This window comes from Hippocampus comes, unplaced genomic scaffold (genome assembly GCF_001891065.2).
Source record: "Hippocampus comes isolate QL1 unplaced genomic scaffold, H_comes_QL1_v1.1 scaffold261, whole genome shotgun sequence".
Lineage (NCBI taxonomy): Eukaryota > Metazoa > Chordata > Actinopteri > Syngnathiformes > Syngnathidae > Hippocampus > Hippocampus comes.
This window is the reverse complement of record NW_017805824.1, coordinates 1,032,427-1,058,063: the sequence shown is the minus strand read 5'-3', so window position 1 is coordinate 1,058,063 and position 25,637 is coordinate 1,032,427. Positions and strand designations below refer to the sequence as shown.

Here is a 25,637-nt window from a genome sequence, read left to right as displayed (position 1 = left end):
TATCATATGCAATTGAATAAGTAGACCATTTCGGAATTTGAAATTTGGGACTCTCTCAATGCATAATGGGACTCATACTTTTCTGATCAGTGAGTCCCTGGGACTCGCTGCAGGTAAACTGTAAAATGATCACTGAGAGATTACCGCTTTTTCTGCAGTCAGTGATTGACTTCTATGCAAAGTCATTTCTCAACTTGTGTTCCGTGCCATGTCATGCCTGTTGAGTGTTGATTTACTTCATATTAAGAAACTACTGCACTAAAACATTAATTCATAAATGTATGTCATATGATTTTATTTCTTTTTCTCAGTATAAATAACACGTACCCTGACTGTTCTACTCTTTGAATAAAATCACTTCATTCAAGCGTTAGGGAGTGCAAAGGGTTATGATGGAGGGGTGTTGCAAATCATGAGGACAGTCCTTGGTCCTTGGCCTTGGCCTCGGAAGCAAGTCCTTGGTCCTTGGCCTTGGCCTCGGAAAATTTTTCAAGTCCTTGGCCTTGGCCTTGCCTCGGAAAATTTTCCAAGTCCTTGGCCTTGGCCTTGGCCTCGGAGGCAAGTCCTTGGCCTTGGCCTTGGCCTCGGGTTGCCGGTCCTTGGACACAACACTGCAAACCATCAAAGCAGAGGCGAGGCGCTCCATCCGCTTTGTCCAAATACAGTACTGCAGGGCACATACTGATTGATCAATGCTTTTTACTCACACATAATTAGTGGCCAATGCTTTTTACTCGTTGTATCCCTATTTAACTTTGCTTAAAATTTGACAAAAGGTTTGAATTCACATTTAGTCACCAAATCATATACTTGTTCAACCTTATCTAGTCTGAAGGCTATACATTTGACAACTTTGGCCAAAACAAAACAATGGTATGTAGTTTTATTGGATTATTTGAGTAAAACTTCCAATGACCAATATAGAAAGGTGACCATAGAATGCACTATGCCCATGTAGCGTATAATGTGAATAAAGGCAGCCATAAAACCCTATCCAGTTAAACTTCATGAGTTGTATTCTTTGGCATTTGACTCGGCATGACTCAGACTTGATCTTAGTTTTACTGTTTTGTGCTTTCTCCTGTCTTAGTTTTTTTTTTATTGTTGTACAGTATATATATTTGCTCCATGTACAGCACTTTGTATACAGCAATGGTTGTTTTAAAGTGCTCTATAAATACAATTGAGTTAAAAAAACAAACTAACAAAAAAAAAAAGACAAGACCTCAGTTGAAAATAAACTGTATTGATTGGTTAATGGTACATTTTAGCCCTCTTTTCTCCCAGGAAAACCCTTCTCAGTGCAGTACCTGTTAAAGGTTTAAGACGCCATTAAAATGAACACAAGTAGACAGGTCAGATATATAGAGCATTGTTACAAAGTCTTCCCAAAAGGCACAAGAGTAGCCATTACGTCTCCCTGAAGAGAACATTTGCATAATATGAATAAATACACCTGCTGGCACATCCAACTGTGCCACAGTGAACACAGTCTTCATAGAATCAGCAAAGGACGATAACATCATATAAATATCTCTCCATAAAATATATAGTCAAAATTAAGATGAGACGAAGTACCATTAACTCGAAAAATATCAATTTCAAGCACATAGAAATTCTTAAAAAAAAAAAAAAAAAAACTGCCAAATCTATTGTTCAGCCTCCTTAAGAACCATAAATTGGGTGAAATGTGCAATTAATAGCATTTTTGTAGGGCAAACGCAGCACTCACGCCACTTGAAAGACAATTTCAGTTATTGCCAAGGAATCTTACGTTTAGGTTAAAATGTGTCACTCTGCTCGCTAATATCAGGGGTGGGGAACCTTTTTCCCTTTATCTGGGGGCCACTGACGTTTGTATTAAGTCCTTAGAGGGCTATGGGAAACAGGGCAAAAATAAACAAGCATACACTTACTTATCTCACATTTGAGCATTTGCGGTTTTAATGTCTTTATTGAGGTTTTATTTTGTAATTGGATGGCTCTTGAGCCGCAAGTTCCACACCCCTGATCTTAAGAGTCTCACTCCAAGCTTCTCACCACTTTTAGACAACTGAACCATTTACTCGTTTTTACCAGCCAGTCTTTGGTTCAGCAGTTACAAAACATGAGGGAGCCTTTGTAAAGAAAACTAAAAATTGCTCTGAGTCCTCTTTCCTTTTTTTGAAAAGGAAGACCTTATTAGTTCTTGATAAAACTTTTCTGAGAGTCTATAAATTTACCACAGATTTAAGTGATCTCAAATCAGCACCACAGTTATTTGTTTCAGCAAAATGCCAGACAAGTGATAGAATTTGTAAGCAGACAGCATTAAGTTTGTGGGAGGACAAACAAACGCGCACACGGACGCATTCTGTTTGCACCACTTGGCATAGCAGAGCAGTTAGTAGTGTTATATTGTATGATGCTCTGGATTAAGAACATAAAAAAAAAAAAAATCCCAAATTAAGAGTTAGATGCAATCTCATCATATTTCCTGGAGGGTGCACATTACATTTGGAATCAGTCAGTGTCAGTGAAACGCATCATTGTTCCTACAATAAAATCTGGACTGTGAGTCTGCTGAAGGATCATCACACGGCCTGACATCACAGGTCAATCCCGCACAGGATCTGTGGATCTTGGAAGCTCGGCTCAGAAAATTTTAAGAGCGATTTAAGTGGGGGGGACGAACCTTTCTTTCACAGTATGAGCGCACATCACAGTAGCACGTCACTGGCCAATTATAGGAGGATGTACTTCTGCATTCTCGCTTTATTAATTTGAATGATTGATGGAGCTATTTTTTGTTTGATGCTCTTCCAGTTGTTGCTTCAGTATTTGAAGCACCATCATTGTAGATTTTAGCTTATGAAGAACTAAAAAAAAAAAAAAAAAGTTATTTTCTTAGATAGTTGTCTGCATCATTAAGAGTGGTAACAGCGATCGAAATGAAATCCCGACCATTCTCAGAGGGAGTCGTTCGCGAGCGTCTCTGTGGAGAGCCAGATCCTGGCCCCATTCAGAAACTTACTGATGGGGGTTCCGTGAATACTGCGGCGACATAAGTTTCCTACAGGGGTGAAAGGAAAAGAGGAGGAAAGAAATTCTGGAGGCGAATCATTTGGGGAAGCGGCCTGAAAATACATCCGCCTTTGGTCAGCAGTGGTCCCTTTTGAGCTGGGGAGGGGCGTGTTGCTTGGGGTGGGTGCCTTGTACTGCCTGAGGTGGTTCTGTAGCATCTCGATTTCGTCCACCAGTTGGGAGAGCTTGTGGTAGGCAGTGATGAAACCCCCCTTGGAAATGCAGGCTTCAGGCACCCAGCGGAGGAAGTAGAGCTTCCAGAGGGCCACGTGGGAGGGCGTGAGCAGGGGGAGCAACAGGCCCTGCTGGTCAGCGGGCCGAGAGAACCACTCCCTGAAATAGCGCTCCGACGGGCTCTCCACCACATATTTCATGGGTGAGAAGTCGGTCTTCAGCTCGGCCCCCAGAGAGCCTCGTCGAGTGAGGGCTTCCTCTCCGCCTTTCAAGCCATGACGCAGAGATGCAGAGGCTCCTCGGAAGACGGAGCCGTATTTCTGGAAGGGGAGTAAAAAACATCCATGAAGATGTAATCAGAGATGGCAACGCCTGTAATCTCCTTTCGAGAACATTCTGGCTATTCGGTTAGAAGCATATTCATTTTGGCAAAAACAACAAATATGCTCGACCAGAAAGACTCAAAATGTTCATATTTTTACTATATATTTTTCTATATTTTCTTTAAATAATTTACAGTCTCATGATATTGACATTTTAATTGTTTTTATTTCATTCAGTATGTCTTGGCGCAATATTGCTCAATATACCAGTACAATAACGTTTTGCCTGTTTTATTTAAAGAATGACAAAAATAAGTAAATCAAATAGTATGGTCATTTAGCAAAGCTGAATTTATTTAAAAAATAGTAAATTAAGAAATGAAACATTTCTTGTTATCTCAAACTTCAGAATGAAATCTGGCGGTTCATCTATCGCACGTCTCATCTCCTAAACATTTTTTACCTCATGGGAACAGCGGAATACATTATAACTGCCCATAACAAAATACAGCAAACTGTATCACTTGGAATCTCTGCATATTCCATGGCATAGTGGGGTTACCTACATTTCAAGTATAATCACTCACTTATACGGCTGTATGTGCAATGACAAGTGGGATTGTCTGTTAGAGCAATCTTAAACTTGGTGGTTTTGATTGGCTTGGTAGTAATTTGTCTCAATAACACTGGATGTGTATGTTAAAAGTGATGACATGCTGAGAATATAGCAGGGTATAATAAGCTTTTGAGATAAGTGGATAAGATTAAAACCACTGCATTAAATATATCCTTTTAAATTAATATATGAATCCTTAAGAAGAACAGGTATAGTTGATGACGAGGTAATATATTTTTTAAATTGATAAATACACAAACTTTGTTGTGATGACCCCCCCTGCACTTAAACGCTGGGAGTGCAGTAAATCAGTCAATCATGAGGACACGCATGCTACTGAATCAGAATTTGTGTGCAAACTTTTGATCAGTGTATGATAGACAAGAAAAATCAGCAGACAGAAAGGCAGTCTTTGTTACCTTTGTGCGTCGAAAGCTTTTCACTTCCCCATTGAGAACACATGCGGCTCCTTTGCCAACGTACATGGGGTTGTTAAAAAGGGTTTGGTCTTTGGTGGAGAATTGCTGTGACCAGTCCCACACAGGAGGGAAGAACACAACGGAGTCCTCCCCTTGGGGGATGGCTTTATTCCTCGCAAAATCCTACAGAAAAGACACAATTTAATGTCTGACTACGACCCGAGTATTTTATCAGTCATGAAACGGGCACACACGTTCAAACAAGTTTATAACAACGAAGAACACACCACTGACCAATTGCACAGAAAGATATTTACAATGAATAGAAATGCTTATTTATCCTCACCATCAAGTACTGTGCACGTTGTTTAGGAGAACTGAAGAGGAAAGTGCTGAAGAGTGGGATCCACATGCTATCACTTAAGACTGTCAGATAAGCTTCTGTGAACTCAAATGCAGCTGGATACTGGTTCATCATTTGCCACACACAGTCCAGAAACAGAATGAACAGTGGGGACTTAAAAAAACACACACAGACACGAAACAGAAAGAGCAGAGGGGGCATACAAAAACACACACACACACACACACACACACACACACACACACACACACACACACACACACACACACGCATAACCAGTGTTAATGTCTTGAAAGAAGATAAGTGCATTACCTTGTAAAAATAAGCAAATACCTCCTCTCTGTCATTCTTTTTTAAGTGGTTGCATCTGTCCAAGAAGCGATGGCCTGCCATCACCCACTCCTTCTGCACCAAACCCTGAAATCCAACAAGGCTGCGATAATGAGGGTCAACCATGAGCTGCACCATGGAGGACACCACGCAGTTCAGGTCACGGTCCTCTTCCTCTGTCAAGACCAGAAGGAACAACATCAAATTGTTTGCAGGAACACTTTTCTATTGAGTCAGTCCAATGATGTGCGCAATACAGTATCTTTGAACAACATTTCTAATTTGATGACATCAAGGTTGTTTTTTTTTTTTTTTTAAATTCACTGCCATTGACAGCCAAAAAAGTCAAAAAGTCCACTGTTTTACGATGGGCTAGCAGAGAATCAATGAGTTAATGGGAAAATTTCAAAGGCACCTTTGTGTTGCTTTTGAGTCAGAAGAATTTACCTTGGAGAATGACTGAAACATTCCTCCCATCCAAATGGTACACTATCTCAGATGCCTGCTTCAGGAAGGCCCTGCAATCACAGATTAGATCTTTAAAAAATGCATTTGTGTATTTACATCTTGTTCCAACATTCACACCAGTCATTCAAACAGCCCATCACAGTGCGCAGGCTAAATGGCGCAACTGTAATTTAGTCAACAAACGGTCCAACATTTGTGATTCTTAAAAATACAATGTTTGACATTATAAATTGCGTGAGGGTTTCTATACAGTGTACATGAGGTGCTATCATACACACTGGCAGTTTGTTTCCGTACCTGACATACTCGAGCCATCGTGAGTTTTCAATGGATGAAAGCCACCTTTCCTCAGACTCCTCAAAAGGATCTGCGCACAATCAAAACAGAACCCCTGAAATCTAAACCGACTGCAAGAATGTTGAGGAATTCCTTCTGGTGTTCAGATAGGAACCAGTAACAAGGCTCGCCTATGACGCAGATCTGTCGGATTTTGACGAAAGAACTCTGGATATCCTGGATGTTGGGCAGACACTTGTCCAGGTCTGAAGTGAAGACTTCACTGCACTGTGGGTGGCTCTTTGTGATGGCAGTGATGATCCTAGCACAATGAACAACACACACTGTGGATTACGGAACTCTTTCAAACAGGTCTAATCTTGAACTGAAAAAGTTGTACTGCTGAAAAACCTGGGCTGTATTTGAAATAATGTACTCATTTCCTACGCACTATATAGGGATATTTATATCGTGGACTACTGGTATACACTGCAGGTGTCAAACTCAAGGCCCGGGGGCCCAATCCGGCTCGCAACATCATTTTATGCGGCCTGCGAAAGCAAATCATGTGTGTCAACTTCCATGATCCTTGCTAAAATCTGTACCGAAATGTCAAATTGTCAGTGTGTAATAAATAACGTTGAGATTTTGCAATAATTGTATTATCCTGTTTACACTCACTTGAACAAACTATTAGTTGTATAGTTGACCTGCAGAAGTAACAATATGATGAGACGACAAAACATTTATTTGGTTTCACTGTCATAACGACCCTCCGAGGGAAGACGTAACTCCAAAGTGGCCCACAACAACAATTAGTTTGAGACTTCTCTGTATTTTATGTTTAGTTTAACTGCAATCTTCCAACTGTGATTGGCAATTAAGAGGTTCAAGTCTCTTAACTCATTCACTCCCAAAGACATATTTATGTCTTTTCAGACTTCACACATTCAATCCCATATACTTAGGTTTTCTTTTTTCCTAGCTTTTTCCCCCCAAGACTGAAAGTCTTTTTTTTTTTTTTTTTTTTTTTAATACGGATCTCAAAATGGCTGGTACTGAATGAGTTTTAAAGGATTTTTTTTTTTTTTAATGGGTCTGAAAATGGCTGGTACTGTATGAGTTAAGTTTTTACAAAATTGGACCCACAAAAATAAATGGAAAAAACACAGGTAGCAGTGAAAACTCTCCCTACCCCTATAAATTAGAATTGTTCACTATCTGCCAAACTGCTGCTCGTTGCAAAGTGAATTGGGTGGAGTTCACTTAGCTATGCATTCTTAGGCCTTGCGGTACCTCTGCTCAATCTTCCTCTGCTGGACCGGGTCACACACACTGGCCATGCGCACAAGAGCACTTCCATTCCGGTGATTCCAGCACCAAAGCTACAACAAAGGAAACAAAGGCTCAACTTGGTGGAGTGATAGGAATTAAAAGGAAAAACATTCCTGTTCATCTTTTGACAAACCGCACGTTAGGTGTAAATGACACTCACTGGGAGGCGGTTGCCAGTTAGAAATATAGAGTACTGCTTTAGATCCTGGTCTGCTAGAGATACTGGGACGACAATGTACTCCGGAAGACTGAGAAGCAGGAGAAAAAAAAAGGACCATGAGTCACAAAATATATGCTCTCAAAAGGCACTTGTTGTTCATGCAAATATCTGTTAGCTCAATCAAGTAACATTGTTCATAGTCATTTAATGTGTCAAGTTACTAATAATAAGAAATAAACAATACATCCACACGAGTAAAACTGTGAACAATGACTACAATGCAAGCTCTATGAGGTCACCGCTGGACTCAGTGGCACCTCCTGTCAAATGGAGACGTGCATTACAGTGAAAATTTAATGAAATGAGCAGCATGGGTTGAGTGTGTAAACACACCGTCTTGGCAAAACATACCAGGGAGAATTTTAGACAGTTAATAATATTCTAGGAGTTGCCATCATACTTTTTCTTCACGCTCATTGCACTTGCAAAATAACAGCAGCCCAAACCTTGAGGAGATGTTGTAAAACTCGTTTATGGAACACACTCTCCACTCCGAGGCGCCCGTTCTCTTGATCTCTCTATCCCACTCAGACCGGCGATCAAAAATGGGCGTCTGTAATCCTCCTCGTCGGACAGACCCATTGAGTCGCTCATCTGGAAAGTAAAGACGCAGGAATTCAATCTCACTGGCATGTATAAGGAAGACACATTTATAATATTTCATTATGACAAGAAAGAGTGTTTTTGGAACCTTTGGATTCATGGTACCGCCTCCCCTGATACTCAAAGCCAAAGAGCAGATGCAGATCAGCTGGATGGGAGTAGTGAGCAATAGCGAGACAAACCTACATTAAGAGAAGCACAACAGAACTACTCATGAATGACTGAATCAAACTGAGAAAGATTTTTTTTAATGACCATTTCACTTCGAGTACAAAAAAAAACATCTGAAGGCATTTTAAATGCTTCCAACACATGAACAAGTGTGACCTGGGAACCAAGCATTTTGCTCTGGATTGCCCAGGAGTCCCACAAAGCAGGCCATTCAGTAGAGAAGCTGTGAAAAGCATGAGGACACCAAAGAAAACACTGCGTGTGTCTGTGCGTAAGGGAGTACCCGACTCTGTAATTTACTTCAGTAAAAGAAGTTATTATAGGTTGGCTGAATTCCATATGTCGTAAAGAGGAAAAGAGCCAGACAATTTTTTTTTTTTTTTTTTTTTTTTTTAACTTCACACTGTAATTACTAACATTGTGTCCCTAAATATCCACAGCAGTGAGGAGTGGCTAATACATTTCTATTCTAGAACTTCCATGTTGGAGTAAAGAACATACTCTGCCAGAACAGAATTCAACATTGCAAAAGTTCACAGAGGCTAAATACAGTATCATGATATCATGACTAAGGTAGTTGCTTATTGAGACAATTCAGTTAGAGTCTCCTCTTATCACACTAATCCTGGTTGTAAAAATCACCCAATCCTTCCAGATTTACTATTGTAAGTCTCAAAATGTACTCCATATTCAAAATGTAGATAACGCAAATCAATTTTTTTGGGTGACAATTTTGTAATTATAAATGTAGTTCAGGGCAATCTAATTCCAAGAATTAATGTTACGAAAGGTTTTTCTCCTGGAGTATTTTGATTTAATCTTTGGTGTTTTCCAAAGCAAAAATTAGTTTTTTTAAATTCCACGATTAGCTAATCGAACAGACTGATGCCTCAACTAAAAATTGACACGATTTTCTCCTTTGACTTTACCAGGAAAAAATATGACCTACAAGCACTACGAGACGGTGGCAGAGACAACAGTGATGACAAAATCCTAGGAGCAATAATATGATCTGTGGCTGGGAGTTACTCTTATAATACGAATGTACAAATTTTTAAATTGATTTCAGACCACATGAAAGGTGACCTGGGATGAAAGAATCTAAGTCAGTGGTTCATAACCTGGGTTCGATCGAACACAAGGGGTTTGGTGAATCGGTCTCAGGGGTACAAGGGGTTTGGTGAATCGGTCTCAGGGGTACGATGGAACCTCTGCCGTGTCGGTTAACACATACCTGACTCAACATGTCAATTAGTTATGACACGCCCGCTTGGCCATCATTGGCTGCAGATGATCACGTTACATTGCTTGTCCAATCAGTGCTGCGGGAAATTTAGTTCACTCAGTAGTCACCATGTGACTGTTGTGATAGTACATCCATCATACAATTAAAAATATATATATTTGGGCCATGTAATTTGATTTACTTTTTTCTGTTTTTAATAAATATGTTTTTTTAATGTCTTGAATTTGTAAAAAATCAAATTTTTATTTTTCACTAATGACGGGTTCGGTGAACGTGCATATGAACTGGTTGGGTTCGGTACCTCTAACAAGGTTAAGAGCCACTGATCTAAGTAGAAGCAATCATTTACCTTTTTAGCACTCTCAGGCCCGGCCTCATCAAAGCAGAACCTTATGATCCGCAAGTCTTTACAATAAAGGATGAGCTCAGTGGGGTTGAACTTCAGCTTTTGGTTTGAGCCCAAAACTTTCTTCTTCCCCTTTGTATCGTTCACTGAAATGAGGAAAAATATAAGATGAATCTTTTATTAAATGTGGAAAAAAAAAAAGATTCCGAAAAGGCAAGTCGAGCTGTGAATACAACTGGAAAACACAATCTGGTGTTAGCGAAAATGAGGCTTGATAGCATTTTTCACATCAGACAAAGCCCGGTGTGTTAGCATGAAACAAGAGCCCCTCATCACTACAACGTCTTTGCTTTTGTGCTCAGTTTAGATCTGCACTGTAAGCCATTAGTGAAATGTGAAAACAAGGCTAATCCACATTCAGATGCAAAACACTGCTGGCATCGCTTATTATCAGAGGGTAGATCAGATAACTCAGATAAAAGCTAAAACAAAAAAGGAAGAATTTGTTATGGCCAATGTCGGGACCAGTCCTACCTGTTACCACGTGCTCTAAACATGTCAGTGGGATGTCATGCTCTCCGAGCAGCAAGTGGGACAGCTGAAACTTCTGAGTGGCAAAACAAAAAGCAGAATGTGACTCGACCCATTAAAATCTGGTTCAGCAGTTTGCACTTTATTATCTCTGCAGCAGTCTGAAGCATAGGTGGAAATGACGCATGTTCTTACTTCACAATGAAGAACAGGAAAGTTTACTTCCTCTTTCCCACTTCATACGCACAATAGACATGGAAGTGGGAATACATACAGTACACCACTTTGAGTCATTCATTCATCCTTCGCTATTTTGTTACACATGCCAGGTAGCGCTTTTTCTGCTTACAGCTGGTGCATTCATTGCAGTACATGACCACCACACGACCTTATTCTTACCGGTTTAGTTGAAGCATCTTGAGGGATGAAGGAGACCTTAAAGTTGGTACAAATCAACTTGCCCCAGAGATCATCTTGGCTGCTTTCAGCACTGATGCATTTCCTCACAAAGTTCACCTCGTTAACTACTATCTCCCCTGGAAATAGACACGGGTTTAAAATTTAGAGTACACAAATAAAACGTCATTTGAAAAGGAAATTAAACTAATTTCAACTAAGGACTTTTGGGTGCACTTGTACCAAGTTTTGACGTGGTCATCTCTCACTGCCAACCATTTAAATTTCTGCATAAGTAAAGGTCTACATTTACAATATGGTTCCGCTGGCCATGGCAGTCCCGTTTAAAACCATCGTGTACAGAACAGGGTGCTCATGAGACAATGCCTGTTGCCTGAGATGGATACAAGAGATCGAATACTGAACTACCTGTTGACAAATGAGCCCCAAAGCTACCTGGCATTTAAGTTTTACCAGAGGAAGGCCTTGACAGAAAGTGAGACACGTGATGGATCCCATCAGAATGTGACGGGACGGAAGAAAACACACTGGCATCCATGGTGGACCACGGGCTAAACCACAGTGCACCTTTGAACCTCCGGGACTCCGCAGCCCCATCCTCCCATTAACCATCACCATTACCGTGTTAGACCTTGAGAAAACGTTGCAAGATGTGAATAAGGAGTAAAGTGTTTCAGACAAGCTGGTCAGCCGTGGCCACTGGGTCCGTAGCCATCACATTACAATGACTGCCACTTAAAATTTCCCAGGACGTTCAAAAGCGGAAGTTTTTTTTTTTTGTGAAGTGGATCATGAACAGGAAGCTGTGGTAAATTCCGTAACTTTCACTTTGATCCTGTCTAAGCAATATGCTCAAATATATTGTTTTTTTTAATTCAAGGCTATAATTAATCTATTCCTCTCCATGGTATTTCACCTATGAAAAATTACTCTAAATAGCACACCACAAAGTTTTATTTCAAAGGCTGCAGTGAGCCACTCCCTGGAGGATGCCTTTTCATCTGGTCAGACAAAAACCAGAATTATATTTAGAATTAAAAACTCTCCTGCTTCTCCAGTTCATAAATGAGTAGCACGTGAGACAGATTTTTTGCAATTAGTTGGCAGGACACTTGAAACTAACTTTCATGGCAGAGCTTTACAGTGGTTATTCCCTTCAGAAAAGGCACAGAGTCAAGGAGAAAAAAACTAAACAAAACGAGGGTGATGCCACAATGGGCAAGATGCAAAGATAAATAGCAGGGTGGTACTGACAAAGCGCACTGACCTCCAACTACCCTTGACTAAAAAAATTCAGTGCCTGACAAAAGCCACTTGTCATTTATTGTATGGCACCGTTAAACTTTGGTAGTGATGGCATTTGCTTCACAGAAAGTCAGATTTCACACGGGTTGTGAGGTCTGCCATTTTGTCTCTTGTTTCCCCATGCTGCTGTTCTGTGTAAATGGCAGCGATACCATTTTCAGCCTTCAAAGGTAGTATCGGTAGTATAGGTAGTATGGTATGACACCTGTATGTAGAGGAAACCTTGGAAAGGTGGGAGAGAGTGTGTGAAACTTGACACCTGACATTCACTTGTCCTGCTCTGTTGTACTGAAAGCAATTGTCCATAAGAATTTAAAATGTCAGAAGACCACTTCTAATTATCAGATTACGGGACGGCGCACGGAGGCTGCAGCTCTCAAATATTTTTAAATGAATTACTCCACCAAGTATTTTTATATAAATAAAGATGGATTGAATTGTATTGTATCCCATCAACGAACTGAATTTAAAAAATGCTGTGTATTATGTAACAAAATGAGCATGTGAGGGGCAGTTATCATTGTTGTCCACTCAGGGACCTTGAGGGAATGTCTGCCAGCTTTACAAGCTTACCTGGGAGTAACTTGGGTTCCAACTTTTTAATAGGGGGGTCAATGGTCTTCTTCACATCACTCTAAACAGGAAACACAGTAACCAGCAGTCAGCGGTTAATGAATGATGGCAAAAATGTGACATTACAAAGTAGGTCATGAGAATAATCACGTTGTTCATATTTTCCCATAGAAAGAGCAGCCATGGAGACCAAGGTTCCTCGAATGCTTTGTACATGGCCTCTTTGTTTTACCAAATAAAGTCTTATATGGGCCAAATCTCCAAATGGTTCGAAAACAGATACTACTATCATTCATTAAAATGGTAAGCTAACCATGTCAACCACATGTCACTTGTTTGTACGAGTTTCATGCACCATTCAATTTCCTCTAAACAAAAATCTGTGTCGTCAATGGGCGCAATCAACCTGCACCCTGACAACATTGTCAGTTTTGTAAGCCTTATTAAATACTGAAAGCACTTTCCCAAATTTTTAAAAAAAGAAAAAAAATCTGAAAATTTAGATTTTCTATCCATGTTATTTTTTCATTGAATTACTGAAATAAATTAACTTTTCTATGATATTGTAATGAATTGTGATGCACTGGTATGACCCTTTTAACAATTGACCAACATTTTTGCTTGACAATAACTTAATATAATGGACATAAAACAGAAGGCACTTAATATCCACCTTCCACTATCAGGCCTGTGTATATGTATTAAGTCCCTCTCTCCAGTCTAATTATCTAACATCACATAACTCAAGTCCGACCATTTATTTGGCCATTTTTTTAACTCAGAAACACACTGAATACAACATAAGATATACCAGAAATTATGATGTTCAAACCCCCCCCCCCCCCACCCCCAAAGACATCAGCAACAAAATCTGTTGATTGTACTCTTGGTTGGGAAGTTAAACAAACGTCAAATGACAAAGAATTTAAAATAATGTGAAATGTTCTACCTATAAGTCCTATCTTTATGCAATCATTAAGGAACACATTTTTAATTAATCAGCCTATTAATCAGTGACTGGAATTTTAACCGAAAAAATGGGTTCTACATCTTGCTATTTATTTTTGAAAGTAAATATATTAAAAGCAGTGCTGGGAACGAAGTTGCAAAGTATGCTCTACTGTAATTAAGTAGATTTTTCAGGTACTGTATCCGAATTTACTTGGTAAAATGAGGGAAAAGGAGGCCAGCTGCAACAAGTTGAAAGGCTAAATATGGACACTTAACTAAACAGCAAGGGATTGGGAGAAGCAAGATATTCCCAAACAATGGCCTTATACATTTCTGTTGCAAAGGTGATTCTAACATGTTAGGTTAAAATTGGGTAAACTTATTTCACCTGCAGTTTTTTCCCCTTGTAAGTTTCAAAAACTGGGGGACGGAGGGGGGCAGTGTTTGCTTTTTAAGTATAATTCGCTGTCTGCAATGTTTCTTAAGTACAGGAGTTGAAATACTACTACAGTACAACATTTACCATTTACCAGTGTACTGAGCGAGGACTTTTGCCACTCCTGTTTAAAAGGCAAAGTCTGCATACAACTCATAAAACATAGCATGCACATTTGTGTTGTGTTGTGTCCATGTACCTGTACAGGAGGAAGGTAACACTTGAAGGTTGGTTTCATTGGTTTGACAGAAAACATTGTTTATGTCCGCCCTGTTGAGGTTGGTATTAATGGGCGTTTTGAACAGCTAGCTTCCACTGAGGGGAAAAAACAAATCAAACGGAGCCTTCGAGTCAAAGCCCGTCTGAAGGTTGAGCCCCAGACGTCCTTAGGAAACAAAAAATATTCACACAGACGTGTTAGTTGGGCGATGGTACTCCTCCATTTCGAGCTAGCCACTTTGGGGGGGAAAAAAAGTTGACCCAAGTTAATGTTGGGACATCCGCGTTAGCTCACGGCGCTCGTTAGCATAAAGTACGGAATAAAAAGTTTGGAAATGCTAAATTCGCGCAAGTTTAGCTCGCTAGGAAAATAGAGAGACCTCCGACGGGCGTCTACATTTTCGTAACCACCTGTTACCGAAGTCCAGACCTGCCAGTGACTTCCTCAAAGTGTGACTAATTCAACCGAACGCAGGAGCAAATGCAGTCAAAGGCTTAACGGCCATGTTTGGAAAGTAAGCGGCGACGTCCCACCCTACTTCCGGACTTCAAGCACGAGTGTATCCGAGGCTCTACGCATTTACAAAGTTAAAATAGATGTGCTTATAATAGTTACATTAACTGAACCGCTATCTACGACTTTTTGCTGTGACGCGTATACATTCGACTGTCGTTTCTCGCCACTGGAAGCCATAAACAATCGAAACGTCCAGATTTTATGGACTACAAATCCCATGAATGCTTCGCTAGGGATTTTTTTTAAAAATAGCTTTATTGAAAGTTAAAATTTGGTACGGAAAGTGTATTTTCTTTTTAGTACAGTAGCTGTTGAAATATGCTTTAAAATCTACACTCACCCGACGCACTGTTAAATATACCTATTTCACCATAGACCAAAAAGAAAAGATGAAGAACGAAAATTATTACAGCAGTAAGAGTAGGAAAACATTATCTCTAATATTCTTGGCCCCAGAGTGCAAAAAACAAACACACAAAATAGCACACAAGAAAAAGAAATGGAGAAAAAAAAGGCAAGAAAAAGGATTCACAAACAAAAAAAAAAACAAGGAAACAAGAAAAGGTAATCACAAGCAAAAACAAATTAAAAAAAGGAACTATAAACAAAAAAGACAAGCAAACAATAGAACGAATCACAAACATCAAAAGCACACAAGAAAAAGGAATCACAAACAAAAAAAAGAAAAAGGAATTGCAAACATAAAACACACACCTAAGAAAAGGGAATTGCAAACAAAAAAACAAGCAAATAAGAAAAAGGTATCCAAACAAAAAAATCTGGCAAACAAGAAAAATAAATCGCAAACAAAAACCGCACACAGAAGAAAAATGATCGTAAACAAAAGGCAAGCAAACAAGTACAATGAATGGCAAAAAAAATGAAAGACAGAATATTTTTTTCAGTCAACCCATTACGAAAATCAAGACATCAGTTGATTACATGGAAGTAATAGTTCGCAGCAAACGTTGATAGAAATCCAATCTGCAATTACATCGGTTGTGTGTGTTTATAAGGCACAATACCACAGGTACTATATAATATGAAATACAATACTCTTTCTTGCATGCCGTGATGTCCACTTGGTGGTGCCAAAGGGGATTTAACTACATTTGAAGCCTCGACACGCACGTCAAACCAAATGCATGGAAAGCCTCAATGCCTCAAGGAGCTTCATCTCACCATCACTACTTGCAAGTGTAGTAGGCGACTGCAGACATGTCCAGGTCTTAATCAATGCTCTTTATCAGTACACATCTGAAGGATGAGCCTACTCTGCAGGTGAATTAAGGCATCGGTCCGTGCACTCTATTTGAGAAGGAATACTGTAGTCTAGTTTGACAGTGCCTTCAGGGATCTGCAGAGCAAGTGTTGATTCCACCGAGAACGATCCTGATTCTGCACGGAGCAAATCTTGGTTCCAGTGCTTGAAAGGTGATTTTAAGTGGGCATTAAAAAAATGACTTAAAAGGATCATGTAGAAAGCAAATTCATGTAATAATTAATGAAGAGTTCCTTTGGAAAACTATTTGCAAAACCAAAACACTGTGAAACATTGTGTTTATAAAATAATCAACATCACTGTTGTCTTGGTCCCACTCCAACCAGATTTATCCATCCATCCATGAGCCACTTATCCCCTGGAGGGTCGCGGCCATGCTCGAGAGTGCCGACTATCCTCACTGTCTTTAGGAAGTAGGTGGGGCACACCCTGACCTGGTATTATAATAATTATAATTATAATGTTGTTCCTTGATGTATCAGTTGCTATGCAGTTGCTGTAGTCCTTTCATTGTCACCTTTATTCTGTCATATAGGGTATAGGAAGGAGTTACTCTGTGACATGTCAGTACATCGCACTTCCTCCCAGTCAGAGTGTCAGCTGTCTTCTGTGTCCTCTGCATCCAGCCCTGCTCTCTGGAGTTACTTTGTACTTTCGTAAATAAAGACTTTTACTTTTCAACTTCCGTGTCATATCTGCTTCTGTATCCAAATTCCCCTCTTCACGTGACAAATAATACATTTCACTTGCATTACTTATCAAAGTGCATTTCACCAACCTATGGGTTTTAGGTAGAACAAGGAATAAAAGCAACGACATAAACAAAGTGTGAACTATCCACTTGACCTAGATATTGTAGGTCGCTCTTCTGTCAATCTACACACTGGGCCAAATTTTCCTAGGGTAACTACTGCTGTGCCACATTGAGTTTTGTGCGCATATGTGTCACAGCATGGCACGTCAGTTTATTTGTTTTTGGAACGAGAACATCCGAATTATGCCCTACAGTGTGAAAGTAGCCTATGTGACTGCGACATCTAGCTGCTGGCATGCAAACCCAAATATACAGTAAAATGTAATATTGTAGACCTCGCCCTAATTTCCACAAACTGCTTTGATATCCACGGAGGTCTTTGAATTCTGATTCTGCAATCCTGTGGGGATTAATTTGAAGCCAAATTTATGTTGTGTGGCAACTCCAGGTCAACAAAATGTCTCACACATGTCCATTACCACGTCGACATTTAATACACACCAAGGTAAATGGATATATCAGGTCGACTCGCATAGCTTTTGCTGGATAAATTGTATATCAAGCATATGATTATGAATTCTGTAAATTCTGTATGTTTTGGGATTTTAATAATCTCTGTTATACCAGTGTCACAATCACTACACAAGTGGACATAAGTGGAAAAAAAATAATGTGAAACTCGACACAGTATTACGCACTTTTACATAGGCATAGACATGGTTCAAGATGTCTTCAATGATTTGCTGAAGTCAGTCTTAACAAGAGCAGAGAGCAATACTGGACATTGAATATGTGTTTGTGTTGAAGGACCTGAATCCTATCTGTCAAATGACAAGTGAAAGGCCAAGCACACCATATATTCAGGACTGCATACCGGAGAGGATGAAAATATTTGGAGCACAATAACAGGTCCAGGATGTTCTGTTTGGATTGGCCATCATCTTGGATACTTGTACAGTATTTACGAGGGTTATTGTTTTATGGTTTAACATGTTTAACCGTACTTTTATCTTTTTGTTATGAGTGTAACAAATAGTTCTGAGTGTAACAAATTCTCTGATATCCATACTGTGCAGGATAACACGAATATTTTTCATCATGCAGGGTCCACTTCCCACTGCACTGCGATCACCCACTGCTCCTTATGGGTGTCCTAAACCGCAGTGGTGCCCAAAGTGGGGGTCGGGACCCCTCTGACATATTAGCCATAACACTCCCCCTGCCTCCAAAATCAGCAAATTTATACTGTGGATGCTTTCGAAAGTTATGCGAATACAATCTATTACAGTAAAAGATTAGTATTTAGTCACGGCATTTCATGGTGAATTATTCATATAGTATTTTCTGTCAATGTTATGTTTGGAATGTGTTTCTGTTTATTTCGTTTTTGTGAGGCACAATGTGTTATGTGAAAAAATATTTAAGTTCATATATTTTCTGCAAAATTGTTGTTATATCTTGTTAAGACTTATTGGATTGGATTGGATTTGGATTGGATACAACTTTATTGTCACTCCCATGTAATTTTTAAATCTAAAAGCTGAATACTGCAAAAGATTGTGGCCTTTGGTTAACGATAATAAGTAAAAGAAATTATAATAATAAAATCACCAGATAATATATTTTCAGGTTTCCCCAACCTGGGGTGGTGGGGGGAGATCAAATAAAGCAACCTAAACTGCATTCCCTTCTGGCACTGAGGCACTGTTTGACATTTTCCTTAAATTATCCATCCATCGATTTTCTAATCCACGTATTCTCACAAGGGTCGCAGGCGTGTCGAAGCCTATCCCAGCTGTCTTCGGGCAGTAGGCAGGGTACACCCTGAACTGGGTGCAGAAAATTGCAGGGCACACATCGACAAACAACCATTCACACTCAGTCACACCTAGAGACAATTTAGATTGTTGCATTAACCTGCCGTGCATGTTTTTGGAACTTGGGAGGAAACCAGAGTACCTGGAGAAAACCTACGCCGGCACGGTGAGAACATGGAAGCTCCACATTGGAAGACCAGGGCTGGATTCAAACCCACAACCTCTGCACCCGGAGGCGGACGTCCTAACTGGTAAACACTGTCACCGAAATGTTGAATATTTGAAGCTTAATTTATTCCATTTTTTTACAAATCAAATGTTGCCAAATGGGTCTTATTTGTGTAGAGTATGAAATAGGTGAGAAAATCATCGTCCCTTTACATTTGTGGCAATGGGAGACCATCAAAACCGCTCACATGATCCAAAGTGGTTGCAATCTTGGGATTGATAATTGCATAATTTGAGTTTAATTTATTAAAAATGTTGCCAATCCAATTTTTCAAAATGGGTCTCATTTGAAAGCTGGCAAAGTAAAGAGTGTGAATAGGTGCGAAATTCAATCCCATTTTGTTTGGCTAAAGCGGACCATAAAAATCAATGACTTGGTCCTAAATGGATGCAATCGTGCCGTTGAGAATGCAAATGTTGCACAATTTGAATTTAATTCATTCCAATTTGACCAGTCGAGACTATGGTAGCTGAGAAGTACAAAACAAAACAATCCGGTACTTGTCATGTCAAAGCGTTCATATTAATTTCCATATTTTCTCAATAAAAACATGAACATACTCTACTATCATGAGATTTATGCTCACGACAGTATAAAGATCAGTCCTTTTAATACTACCTTGCACGTTCGACGTTGCTCGGATTTACACATGCGCGTTGTCGCTTCATGAATATTTAAGGACATCCCAACTCGGCACCCTTTGATTGGTCCGTTGTGACTGGGTTTCCTGTGTTTTTGTTTCAGAGCCCCACTTTTGAGGGCACTCGCGGATCAGAGCTTGAACTTGTCCGCCTGCTGCTGTCACTGGGCTCAGACGACGTCATTGCTCACAATGGACGGAGGACACCGCTGAAGTGGCCGCATCCACGCGTGTCGGACACTGTCGGAAATATCTCCCGTCTGCTCTGGATTTTGACCCAGCAGCTTCAAAGTTGCCTCTTTTTAAACGTATAACGTATTGGACCGCCTGGGAAGGAGAATACCGTTCCTTTGAAGATGGTGAGTGATGTTTAACGGCTTGTTTTTAACCGAACATGACTGCTTGAAAAAAATGTAATTTCCAAATATCCAACACGGAGCCAACGCTATTTACTTTTCTTATTCATGGGACATTTACTTAAGTTTTCTGGAAGTGATGTCGAAACGTTTGGGCTGAATATTGGTCCCTAGTCACATACACTCATCGGACACTTCATTAGGTACATCTGCATTATGTTGTGGAGAAAATGCTCCGTTTTCTCAATTTGCGGATGTGTTTTTGTCACAAATTGTGTATCCTTTGATGTCGTTGAAATATGGTAATACTGTATAAAGTATGAGAAACACCTCTCAGTATGCATTGCTGTTCCATAGCAGTGCTAAACATATTGTTGTATTTAAAAACTGCGTATAAAACCCACAGCTTTATTCAACAAGCGCATCGATTCTTGTGGCCAATGGGTTGACAGTAATGTAGTTTAACACATGAAGGACACGTCCTTGTCACAAACCGGTTATTCATGCGCCAGGAATCAGGTAGCGTGTGTCAGGCTCTGTGTGCGTGTGTGGGTGCGTGTGTGTTAGGCTGTTCATTGCATGGAGACAGGTTTTTCCTGGTTACTAAATGGCATCCCTGTAACAGACACACCTAGAGGTTATGTGGCCTCACTCAGCATTGTTTTGGCAATAGCCCCTCCAGCTGTTAGGTTGAGTGGCAAAATGTGGTGGTCTGATGTTCACGAGGAAACAAACAACTTTTGGTTGCTTTTGTTAGATCTCCTTCAATAAAGGTGAACAACATGCCTTCTCAGCAAAGAGAATTTACATGATCCATCCAGGAAGAAGATGGACTTTTTTTCTCTCATTAGCATTCCACATTATGTTTTATGTACTATTTTAATCTTAATGTTTTCAAAGAAAGACTAAAGCTGTTCATATAATGAGGCCAGAGCCAGGTCGACTTGTAAAACCCAAAGGACAAAGGTTGCGTAACATTCAGTCCACAGAGCCTTTCCGTTTCAACTGTAGTGGAAAAAATAAGGTAAATTTAATTTATTCATCTATTTGTGAACTAAATGATGCAGTCTTCATCCAACGTATATTGTACTGCACCTTGATTAAAAACAGGATACGAAGGATCAAATTAATGGGAAACCTTTTTATGTTTGTGCCATATTTCAGTGTTCTTGAGGCCCAAGAGACTATGACATGTGATTAAAAGAGGGAGTAAATATTTACACTGCCATTCTTAGTGAATCGCATCGCTCGGTCGGTAGTTCGCTCTCTGCCAGATGCTGGATAGCACGTCGGTATGACGGCAGATGGTTTGCATTATTTTCTCTTTCTCCCAGACCGAGCCCCCACTCACTCTCGGTCGGTTTCAAAGCTGGCACTCCGTTCGCTGACCCGTCGCTGCTGTTGAGATTTGCTCTGGAATTCCAGCTCTGTCTCTCTTGAAACAGGACGGACACCCATTCACCTGGGGAACTCGTTAGGCTTGTTGCTGTGGTTCAGCACACTCCTCTTGAGCGCTTCCACACGTCCTCCTTTTTGCTGCGCTGCTGTGGCTTGTGATCACTACAGACAGTTGTTGACTTGTTGGGTCCAGAGTGTAAAGCAATCTGAGCTATATGTCTTCTCACTTGAAATTGACTGCGTGTTCAATAATAAAATAACTCAAAATCACTATAAAGTCCCTTATGTCCTCATCACAGTCATAAAGCTACCATGAGAATGTAGCAGAATGAAACCAAGAGGTCTTGGAATATGTGCCCAAACATTTGTACGTGTAGAAGTATAAAGATGAGCCTCTTAAAATGTGTGGGGGGTTTTTCATATCATTGTACATACAGTATATGATTTTGGCATGACCCACAAACTGCGCTGCTAATAAAATTGTGTGTAAGTAGTTGTTAAAATTACACAAAATCTTTTTTTCGTGGGTTTATAGTCCATAGGTTTTTTGATAAAATGAGTCATTTTGATCATATAACTTCTATATTTATCGTTATATTGAACATTTCGCATGTGAATTGCTATCCCCACCCTATCGTGATGGGAACTTGCCCCTTTGAGAAACACTTTTGTTTTAAAGCAAGAGTCATCAACTCTGCTCCTCGAGGGCACTTAACCTGCATGTTTTAGATGTTTTCCCCCAACTCACCCGATGCAAATGATCAGCTCATCAGCAAGCTCTGCAGATGTCTGATAACGACCCTGATCATTTGAATCAAGTGTGTTGGAGGAGGGAGATATCTAAAACATACAGGATATGGTTCCCTTGAGGACCAGCGCTGGTGACCCCTGTCTTTTTTTCAATGGAGACTGAAACGGTGAATAGTTGAAGAGTAAATATTTACACGCACCTAGGAGCACATAAAGGCGCTTAGTCTTCAAAATCTGTGAAAAACTAGTTTTATTAATACAGCTCAATCACAACTCTCTACTTATCTCATTGTAAGTGTGCATCCCATGCATGCTTAGCACCATACCACCCCTAAAAAGCCAATGTACCCACCGTAAGAGCAGCTGGAATTTATTTTTATTCATTGTTGTTGTTGTTGGGTTCTTTTTATCTCTGAGATAATAATCCTCAGGAAGGATTTTAAGGACTTTATCTAGCTTCGGAAAATGGAGAATGTTATCAAATTCTTTTCAGTTGGTGATCAACATTAATATTCAAAGTCTTGGTGGGAAGTAGCAGGCTAACTTAAACTGTCAGATCATTGTAACAGATAAAAAAAAGCAGGACAAAGTGGCTTAGCAGTACGGACCTGGAGGGTCCATAACGATGTCCCCAAATGACCAAAATACAATACCAGTTTAACGTGGAAATAAAATACAAGGTGACACCCAGCTCAGACATAAATAAATTTGAACATTGGGGTAAATGAAGAACTGAGCTTTCAGTTTGCATTGTGTCTAATGTTAAGTTGAACACTCACTTCACAAAGAACACACTTCATAGTACATCAAAGAATATTGTTTTAACATCAAAGTGCATTTTAGTGTACTTTAGCTGCACAAAGATTTACAGTCCAAACGTGACAATACACTGGCTATTTTATAATGGGGGGTTGAATAATTATATTTAGTTTTTCCAACATTGCCAACAACCTGACATGCATAGTTGAAATCCCCCTAAGTTGCCTTTGAGACTTCCCCATTTCACATGTAGTACAACTTGAAATTTTCCAGTAAGCTTCGTATTCATTGTATTAAGTTGATGTTATGCTGTGAAATTGCATATTGGTCAAGCTTCCATATGTTTCTTGATAAATTAGGCACTAGCGGTCACTGTACATGCAAATTTCAAACTACTGTATGTGGGCTTGCTGACAGGGTTAACAATGGCCAGTTTGGCTACTGTTAGCATTTAATGAGCACATGGTGGACTTTCAGTTCGCATACATACTGTGTACTGTTAAACAAAAATGTTTCTGACAGGTTTGTATGTCAATTGATATTTCAATGAAACAGACGTGTTAAACTCGGGCACATCTAACTATGAAATACACACGGATTAAAAAAAAAAAAAAATATATATATATATATATATGTGTGTGTGTGTGTGTGTGTGTGTGTGTGTGTGTGTGAAGATTCGTTTTATGAAGGAATATCGCTACTGCAAATCAACGCTAATTTACTCTTTACATCGACTTTAGCATTAGCACTGGCGATGTTTTTAACATTAAGCATGTTTCGTATTTAAATGGGCAATGTGTTTACAGTAAACTCCAACTGAGGTGTAATTAAACAGTTCAGAATTACATTACGTCACCCGTTTGCTGTGCAAGCAACACGGTGCATTCAGGGTACTTTTACGTCGGGAACTTGCACAGATACACACACACCGCAGTTCGGGATATTAATCGTTTTTGTTTGATAATGTTTTTAAGATTGTTGAGAAAACAAAATCTAAATCACAAATACATTTCGATTAATTGCCTATGAGGAGACGGGACATTTGAAACTGGCAAGATGTATCAATTGTTTTGATACAGTTCTCGGCACTAGAATTGCTTTGAAACAAAGACAACTTTATTAATCAGGTTTTATGAGTCATCTCGGTGCTAGTGTAAATCTCAGGGCCCCAGACATTTGCTGTGTTTGTCTAATGCTAAGTCCGACCATGCTTGTGATGACGTCAGGCATTTAGTATTTCTGGCTCTGATGTAACTCTCGACTGTAGAAGTGGTCAGAAGAGAAGTACCCAGCACTTTTCTCCTCTTGTTGCGTACACAATGTTCACTATGTCCCCAAAGCAGTGTGTGTACTATCTCTGTGGTCGTGCGACTCTGTATTTAGGTCTCTGCCTTGTTTTCCGACTGACTGGCAGCCAGACTTTGAAGTAATGTGAATCCTTGACTTGTAATCTCATCTGGTGTATTTCACAGTGACCGATGAGGAGAATTTGCTACATGGCCGAATGATAATGCACATGATACCCTCACAGTGTTGACACGATGGACTTCCTCCTTGCTGGGCAATTATTACACAACAGTAATGTTTAATGACTGTGTCATTTGTTCATCTTTTAATCCACATGTCGTTCGGTTTGATCAGGATTGTGAACCATTACTTCTATGAACTCCAAAGACTTTCCAATCAGATTGCTCTCTTCCCATCAATCTTCTAGGCCAGGATATTCAGTATTCATTACTCAGGCTACTACAAATAGTGCTGAATGTGGAGCTATTCAAGTGGGGCCACAAGTCACTCGAAAATCCCCAGAAATCTTTAATTGCCTTATCACATATAACAGAAATTTTGTGATGCACCTCTTTAATATACAGCGTCCCCAGTTGCCACTTTCCCCTTCCTACTTTTTTGTTCCGGGAAAATGTGAGGCCATCAGCGTTTGACGGCTTAGGCTTTGTAATTTCTGAACGCATATCATTGTCTTGCCCAAGGCTTGCCAATTGACACTGGAGCAGCTCTATGAACGTTTTTTTTTTTGTCCTCAACTTGAGTTCAGCCCCATTTTGATAAGCTTTATGGCGTCACGTTGCTCCAACAGCATGTCGTACAGGGCGAGGGAATGTACAGTATGCTATCGATGGCAAGTTTCTTGAAACAGGATCTGTTCTTGACAATGCACTCAGTGGAAGGTGTGCTACTGCAGCCGCTGATGAAAACACTCAACTGCCAGAGCAGACGTTCTCACAAAGCCAATGAAAGACTATTCCTAAGGCTGCACCGGACTGAAAAAATATTTGCCAGGCGGCAATTGTGTCACGCTGCTCCACTGTAGCGATGGTGAAGCCAAGCAGTTCCCGGCATGCTTTGCAGCACTCCATCGAAACCTCTTTATTTGCATTGAGTGTGGTTGTGATGTTCTGAAAGATGAAAGCGCAAAGGAACATTTCAGGTGAAAGGGCAAAGGGACTTGGAAGCTTGAACGTTGGCTTATGGCAAGCAGTGTGTGGAGTGACAGGGCGTGACTTGTTGCCGACAGCAACTCTTAAATGAATGTCAATTGTTACCACTCGTGAGAAATAAAAAACGTGAAGAGCATCAGCGGTCGTTATTTTAAACTATATCTGAGGACAGTTCATGTTAGTTGACGCATTATTTGCTTACAAATGTTTTGGGGTGTTATTCATTGTGGCTTTTAAACTATTTAGTGTAAATCCAGCTCCAAATAATTTATTTTACAGGCATTCCTCAGTGA

General features: G+C 39.9%; 2 protein-coding genes across 2 annotated transcripts in view; one reads left to right on the top strand and one right to left on the bottom strand.

Moving 5' to 3' along the window:
• Nucleotides 1-1,226: 1,226 nt before the first annotated feature.
• Nucleotides 1,227-14,908, bottom strand: mtmr10 (myotubularin related protein 10). The gene is made up of 17 exons (XM_019886896.1): nt 14,798-14,908; nt 14,367-14,482; nt 12,781-12,841; nt 10,885-11,021; nt 10,489-10,561; nt 9,958-10,100; nt 8,280-8,373; nt 8,035-8,182; nt 7,529-7,616; nt 7,330-7,418; nt 6,225-6,355; nt 6,055-6,124; nt 5,737-5,807; nt 5,293-5,465; nt 4,942-5,112; nt 4,596-4,778; nt 1,227-3,557 (listed from the first exon to the last, which is right to left on the bottom strand). The coding sequence occupies exons 2-17, from the start codon at nt 14,421-14,423 to the stop codon at nt 2,949-2,951; spliced, it is 2,298 nt and encodes a 765-aa protein (XP_019742455.1). The 5' UTR covers nt 14,424-14,482; nt 14,798-14,908; the 3' UTR covers nt 1,227-2,948.
• A 4,815-nt stretch (nt 14,909-19,723) lies between these two features.
• myo1ea (myosin IEa) overlaps nt 19,724-25,637 on the top strand; it is a 50,586-nt gene continuing 44,672 nt past the window's right edge. Inside the window, exon 1 of the mRNA XM_019886827.1 lies at nt 19,724-19,984. Coding sequence (XP_019742386.1) covers nt 19,982-19,984 — 3 coding nt within the window. The 5' untranslated portion in view covers nt 19,724-19,981. The remainder of the gene's footprint in view (nt 19,985-25,637) is intronic.